Raw genomic sequence first — 7,409 nt, forward strand, 5'->3', positions numbered from 1 at the left:
GAAAGCTGCATGTTGAGAGAGGTTTTGAGGTGATAAATGACTTAGCAGTTAGCAGATAGCTCCTCTGAATAGGTCAGTCCAATTCTCCCTTTTTTTGTCTATCTGTTGGTTGCTTCTTAGGTGTTTTCCTTAATCTTGTTCTGTTTATATATGTTTCAAGCCATGAATATTTCAAATTTTTATTCAATTAATTGAATGGTTAGTATAGTTGTTGTATGTACTGTATATTATATTATACAATTTTATGCAACTTGTGCTGTTATGTGACTTATTCTAATGCTATGCAACTCATATTGTTATTTGACTTTCTGGGTTTGCAGCAAAGGGATGATGTGGTTGTTAACATGATTTGTTTAAGAGATAATAATATAATGCAACTTGTTTGCTGTTTAACTTTCCGGGAATGCAGTTGCAGTATGCTGATAATGAAGTTGTTAATATGATATAAAGAGATGAAAGAATTGCTTGTAGGCAAAGCTCCAGCATTTTGCCAACGAAAATCTTACTTTCTGTTCAATTAGTGAAGAAAAAATGGCAGAAGCAATTCTCTTCTGTGCCTTGGAAAGGATTGGTGACTTGCTCATTCAACAGGCAGATTTCTTGGGGAAGGTCGGCGATGAAGTTCAACTGTTGCAAACTGAACTGAGGAGGATGCAGTGCTTCCTAAAAGATGCGAGTGCACGACAAGAAGAAGACCAGAAAATCCGGAGCTGGGTTGCGGAAATCAGAGATGTTGCATATGATGCAGAGGATGTAGTAGAATCTTATATCCTCAAGGTTGTGTCTAGGAGGGGAAGATCCATCCATACGATCGGTAACATGCTTGCTACTTGGGAGGTTGGATCAGAGATTGAAGATATCAAAGCCAAGATCTCCAACCTCACCAGGAGTTTAGAAACTTATGGGATAAGGCCTATAAGAGAAGGTGATGATTCGAGATTTGCTTATGAAGGTCGACAACAGCTGAGGCGAACTTATTCTCACCTTGTTGAGGATGATGTGGTTGGATTAGAAGACAAGACAAAAGAATTGGTGACACTTTTGGTGAAAGAAGAGAGGTATCAAGTTATTTCTATTTGTGGTATGGGTGGTTTGGGGAAAACCACTCTTGCTAGGAAGGTCTACCATCAAAGTGAAGTTAGGCGCCATTTTGATTCTTTTGCTTGGGCCTATATATCTCAACAATGCCAAGCAAGGGATGTCTTCCAAGGGGTTTTAATCAATCTGACTTCCCCTACTAAAGAGGAGAAAGAGCGAATTTTACAGCTGAGAGAGGAAGAACTGGTCAAGAAGTTATATCAAATCCAATGGGAGAAGAAATGCTTGGTGATACTTGATGACCTTTGGACCATGCAAGCTTGGAACAGTCTAAGACCCGCCTTCCCAATTGGAAAATCGAGAAGCAAAATATTGCTTACCACTCGCAACAAGGACGTGGCTACCTATGTAGATCCAAAAGCCCTTATCCATGAAGTTCAGTGTCTAACTGAAGAAATGAGTTGGGAGCTGCTACAGAAGAAAGCAATGTTACCAGGAGGACATGGTATAGGTAGTTTCTCTCCCCACTCCATTCCACTATACTGTTATTAACTGTTAATCTTAAGTCTTTAGAAATCTTTCTTAACTTTGATACCATATCAACAAATTTTAGCAGATCTGGATCTCAATTTCAAAGTGCTAACCATTTTTGTTTGAACCATTTGAGGCCCTTTTGTTTTCAAAAAGGTGATTTAAACTTTTCTTTTCCATATTCTAGTTTATTTAGAATATTGCTTTTAATTTGGTCTTTTTGTTGTCTTCTAGACTTCACTTGGGAGAGGTTAGGGATGAAAATGGTCAGACACTGTGGGGGTTTGCCAGTGGCCATAATTGTGCTCGGAGGACTTTTGGCTACAAAACACACACTGAAAGACTGGGAGATGGTATACCGGAATATTAATTCTTATTTAAGAAGGGTAAAGGCCATGAACAAGAATTTGGAGGAGTATCAGAGGTGCTAGCTTCAAGCTATTATGATCTTCCATACCAACTGAAACCGTGTTTCCTTTATTTGGGTCATTTTCCAGAGGATTTTGAGATACCCACCAAAAAATTGATGCGAATGTGGGTGGCAGAAGGGATAGTGTCATCTGTGCAGGGGGAAACAGCAGAAGATGTTGCAGAACGTTTTGTCGCCTCCATGACCTTATGCGAGACTTATGCTTGTCAAAAGCAAAAGAGGAAAATTTTCTGCAAGCTACTCATCTTAGGCACAAAAATGACCCAGTTGCAGCATCTTCTTCCATGGTGCCCATAGTAACACCAATGGCTAAAATTCGCGGACTCGCCATCTATTTGGATGAAGGTGTCAATAGATGTATCTCCTCAGAATATGAAAAATCTTCTCATCTCCGCTCTCTTTTATTTTTCTATGCAAAAGAAGTTGGGATGATCAATTGGGAGCAACTAAAGCCAGTGTTCAATAACTTCAAGCTACTTAGAGTCCTGGATCTAGAAGGGTTTAAGACAACAGAACATTTACCCAAAGCAATAGGGAAACTTGTTCACTTGAGATACTTAAATCTAAGGAATACTAAAGTGAGAGTGTTGCCATCATCTATAGGCAATTTGGTGTGCCTGCATAACCTAGATTTATCATTTGACTTACTTGATGGTCTGCAAAGAGGGGAAATTCCAAATGTGATATGGAAGATGGAACAGTTAAGCCATCTGTATCTTCCTAAAAGCTTTACTATAAATGGTGCAGACAAGTTGTGATTGGATAGTTTGAACAACCTAAAGACTCTGAGAAACGTTGATGCAAGAAAATGTTGTATAAAAGATCTGGTCAAATTGACGAATCTCTCTAAATTAGGAATGCATTCTGTGAAAAGCTATGAAGAGTTGAAGGTAATCCTCAAACACCCAAGCCCCATCTTAAACAGCCTTCGGTTATTGTCCTTGCAGATCTGGGGTGAGAGAGTTGAAGAAAAAGATTTAAGACAATTATTTTCAGATTGTCATCACGATTTTTATAGACTATCTCTCGGTGCAGCGCTTAGCAAGTTACCTGAATACAACTTATTTCCTCCTAATCTCATCAAGTTAACATTATGGGGATCTAGACTTGTGGAAGACCCAATGCCAACATTGGGGAAGCTACCACACTTACAATTCCTAAGATTACCACATACATACTTTGGGAAGGAAATCGTTTGCTTGACAGAAAGTTTTCCACGGCTCAAATATTTATTCATTTCTAACTTTCCAAAGCTAGAGGAGTGGAGGATGTATGACGGAGCCATGCCCAGTCTTTTAGAGTTGCAGATTAGAAGATGTGAACAATTGAAGAAGCTTCCTGATGGATTGAGATTAGTCACCACCCTCCGAGAATTGGAGATCATAGAGATGCCAAACGGATTTCTAAACAGACTGAAAGTTGGAGGAGAGGATTTCTACAAAGTCCAGCAAGTGCATTCCATCAAACTCTGGGCGAGATCATCATGCTTCTAATGTGATGTTTCTTTCCTCCATTTTTGGAGGATGAATGAAGAATGGTAATCAGAAATTGTTAATTATCTTAAACAAATGCAAATTCTCTTCCCTATTGTGTTGGTTGTTCATCTTCATATTCACTTATTGATCCACTGCAACTTCATCCTTCTCCATTACCATATTGATAGTAAGCCCTGCTTGCAGAAACCCACACTCCCATTTCCTTTTGATAAACCCTGAATCGTAACCCATTTTAGAATATGAAAAATATTTCTGTTTTTTCATTTGTGTTCATTTTACAGGACACATATACTAAGCAGTCTTTTCAACAAGGGAGGCAAAAACAAATGATGAATATTGGGATGTGTCAACATCGTAGACTAATGTTATGCAGGGAAGCTAAGAACTGGAGCAGAGAAGAGGACAAGGAAGGGATCAGAGTGGGATTTGTCAGTTCTTCAGAAATCTGTTCTTAATCAAAGGGGTGGAAATTCTATTCATCTTACTGATCTGGAAGGCAAATCACAGATGGTATTCTTATTTGAAGTTTCTCATCAAGGACCTACTTTCCATCCCATTACAGTTACTGGTATGCATATCAGCTAGATGTAACTTCTTTCAACCATATTTCTCTTCATACTTTCATATGAAGTATAGGTTACTTTCTTTTATTTGGTCCTTGTCCTCTATTGCATTGTAAGCATTCAAGACAAAGTTGCTTGAGGATATAGTTTCAGCCTATATTTCCCATTTGTTTATGTATTTGCACTAACTGAATTAGGAATACTAAAAGAAAAAGTGAACTTATTCCTGAATGATGGAGAATGAATGCACTAGGAGGAGAATATGCGCAGCATGTCTTCATTAATTTGAAAACTGGTTGGCTTTATATGTGGAATATAGTTAGTTGTCAACATGGGGATCTTCCATTCTGTGCCTGAGGCTATTATAGTGAACAAGTGGAAATATTGGGAGTTATATCCCCGACAGTGGAGGCATTAGAGGTCTAATTATTAGTTCCCAAAACCCGTGTCTGCTATGTGCTTGCTCACCTTTATAAGAATCAATTTTGGGCATAAGCCCCTTTTAGGAGGAAAAGATCAAAATGTTCCTTTCTGGCATGACAAGAGAAAATGCTTGTTTCCTCAGCCAAAACTTCTACCTAAGGTTCTGGGGAAAGACATGTACCAAATGAGCAACACAATGACAATAATTAGGCACTGTGACCTAAACCTGAGGAAAGGAAAACAGAATTTGTATCAGTTCAGGAAATCACAAGATGGCAAGAGTATGAAATGGTATGTATTGAATTCAAGGGCTCATAAAACAGAAATCTTTCATGATTATCATGATCTAGAAATGAGGTAAACATGGTGTTGATGGAGGGTTGTTTGTAAGTAAGATGAGAGTCATAGGGATGGCGAGGTGTCAAAGCTCAAAGTGGGAGTAGAGTGGAGAGGAGAGTACAGAGACTAAATTGTGTAGTGGTCATGAAGTGGGGACAGAACACCTGGGAGCATGTAGGAGGAGACCCCTGGGGATGGGCTCCAGAGCTCTGAATGCACTCAAACTCAGAGAATGATCTTTATATCATTCTTGCTCTTTATAAGAATGAACCTTTTGTGTCCTATACTAAGGCCTAAGATTGAACCTCAATGGTCAATAAGTCCCAACCAATAGGTGACCTCTATAAACTTGTACCAATTAACGCTTGTACCAGTACCCCTATAGTTGTGATGACATGTGACATTTTAGGATGTTGGGTCTCTCAATGGCGACATGCCCCCCTCCTTTCACCTTTCAATCTGGTCAAGGTTAGGTCTACCTCGACAAGCCTCTTGCTCCATCCATGAAACCAAGACCCCCAATATGTCCTAGGAACCCAGTCATGGGAAGGTCAAGGCCTATCGTGAGCTGTTCTAAGCCCATTCCAGTCTTGTTCCCGACCTGAGTAAGTGTAATATACTTTCCTGAGGGTATCAACCTTGATTTCTGATACACAAATCTTTATAGATTGAAAGATGGAAATCCAAAATTTTCTCAGCACTGTAGGCATGATTATTTGGTTCTCATACGTTTCTGAAAAGTTTTTGCTAAGCATATGAAATCTAATGAAATGGTCTCACAATCATATTAGTTTCTTCTTCCAAGTCCATGTTACACATTTGAAGCATATAGGACCACCAGTACTAGCCAGCTACCCTGACTAAATTACAGGTAAAACAAGGTAGATACAACATTTGTCACCCACAAAAGGCCTTCATTGATGCACAATGAAGCCCACAATTACACGTTAAATAGAAATTAGAACACAATAAAAAGTACTGAACATGTAGATCCTTTCCTACTAGAATGAATGCCTCAATATATTCAATAAATCATGCTTGTGCTCTTTGCCCTTGAAATGGTGATCTGGAATTATCTTAATGTACAGATAGAATGCCATGCAGGCGATAGCAGGACCAGCCCAGAACACCCAATGCCCATCCCAGAGGTGGCCTCCTCTGATCAGGGCTGGGCCCAAGCACCGGGCGGGGTTCATCCCAGCGCCTGCATAGCCCTTTGTTTCTGTCACCGTTGTCGACACAAACACCAGCAGGCCCAGCACCGTCCCAATGATCGAGCAAACAACAACCGCCCCATGAACCTTGGCTTGGCGTTCATCAAATGCAATCCAAACTGAGGCGAAGAGGAAGATGAAGGTGCAGATCACCTCGATCCAAAGGCCCTGCCCCGTCTCGAGGCCTATTGTTATGGGCCCTTTTGGGCCTGGCTCAACAATACTGAGAGTGCACCCTCCAAGGGAGAATGTTTCCTCGATGGTACTACTCACCACTGCTTTCAGTGCCAGTGCACCCAGCACACCACCTAGACATTGAGCCAAAAAGTACACAGCAGCGCGTGAGAAAGAGATAAGTCCCAGCAGAGCAGCAGAGAAGGTGATCACAGGGTTGATATGGCCGCCAGAAACCGGGATGGTGGCCAGCAGGAGAATAGCGATTGTGATGGCAACAACAACCGACATGATAAGGTTTGGTGTCTTGGTTTGAGTCTGGATTGATGAGATAACTATGGTGTCTAAGAGAAAAACCAGCAGCGCCGTCCCAAGCAGCTCTGCCAACGATGCTCGCCAGACCTATTAACACAGATAAGTATCGTAAAATCATTAGCTATGAACTTGAGTTGATGAACAGCCTGCTGTTCAGCGGTTGTTGTATTTTCTGCTAAAAACTCTAACCGACCTGGGGAGAAAATAGCTCATTCAGACCCAATCTCTCACCCATTGTAGTGTTCATCTTCCCTCCCTCACTTTTCCACTGCTCGGCCCTGCAAAATGATTTCAAAACCGTGAGAAACTTGCATTACAATACAGAAACTGCAAGAAAATGACGGGGGAAAAAAAAAACTTGCATTGGAGTAGAGAGAACAGGTTGAATTCTGATTCCATTATGAGGGCTTTCTTCATCACCCACAACCCCATTGTGTGAACCCATTTGGAAGCTGGAACAAGCTTCTTAATTGGCCTCTCTCTTGGTTGGAGTTATGGCCTATTGCTACTCCTATATATATAGGGAAAAGTTGGGAGAAAGAGAGGGTGTAATTGAAGAGTAGCACTACACGTTCTCTCTATCTCACTCAAAGCTTTGATATAAAAATATATGGGCTGCCAGCTACTTATTAATGGCTGCCAATCCACTTCTGGCCTTCCAAGTCTTCATCACTCCACTTTTCAATGGTTTTTCTTGGAGTTCTTTATGGAACTTCTTCTTTGCCACGGTGATTTGTCATTTCTTCTTGGTCCTTCCGTGATTCCATTGTTTTTGGAAGCATCTGATTCAATATAATCTTGTGACAGTTGGGACCAAATAAAAATGCTTTGATCCTAAGAGGAAAATTACTAGCCTTTTAAATTCGATCCAATTGAAATTTAGTTT

At 40.5% G+C, this 7,409-nt stretch overlaps 2 protein-coding genes across 3 annotated transcripts; one reads left to right on the forward strand and one right to left on the reverse strand.

Annotated features, from left to right (window-relative positions):
• Nucleotides 1–449: 449 nt before the first annotated feature.
• LOC117910909 (putative disease resistance protein At1g50180) lies at nucleotides 450–2,855 on the forward strand. Of its 2 annotated transcripts, none has more exons than XM_034825093.1 (2): nucleotides 450–1,549; nucleotides 1,804–2,855. In XM_034825093.1, exons 1-2 carry the CDS (start codon nucleotides 532–534, stop codon nucleotides 1,998–2,000), a joined length of 1,215 nt encoding a protein of 404 aa, XP_034680984.1. In that variant the 5' UTR covers nucleotides 450–531; the 3' UTR covers nucleotides 2,001–2,855. The 2 variants fall into 2 exon arrangements, with proteins under 2 accessions (XP_034680984.1, XP_034680985.1); XM_034825094.1 differs by having other exon boundaries at nucleotides 450–1,543.
• A 2,721-nt stretch (nucleotides 2,856–5,576) lies between these two features.
• On the reverse strand, nucleotides 5,577–7,064 carry LOC117910513 (probable aquaporin TIP3-2). Its single transcript, XM_034824594.1, has 3 exons — nucleotides 6,886–7,064; nucleotides 6,717–6,801; nucleotides 5,577–6,610 (listed from the first exon to the last, which is right to left on the reverse strand). The coding sequence occupies exons 1-3, from the start codon at nucleotides 6,966–6,968 to the stop codon at nucleotides 5,822–5,824; spliced, it is 957 nt and encodes a 318-aa protein (XP_034680485.1). The 5' UTR covers nucleotides 6,969–7,064; the 3' UTR covers nucleotides 5,577–5,821.
• Nucleotides 7,065–7,409: the final 345 nt, after the last annotated feature.

The sequence above is a fragment of the Vitis riparia genome, chromosome 3, assembly GCF_004353265.1.
Source record: "Vitis riparia cultivar Riparia Gloire de Montpellier isolate 1030 chromosome 3, EGFV_Vit.rip_1.0, whole genome shotgun sequence".
Classification (NCBI taxonomy): Eukaryota; Viridiplantae; Streptophyta; class Magnoliopsida; order Vitales; family Vitaceae; genus Vitis; species Vitis riparia.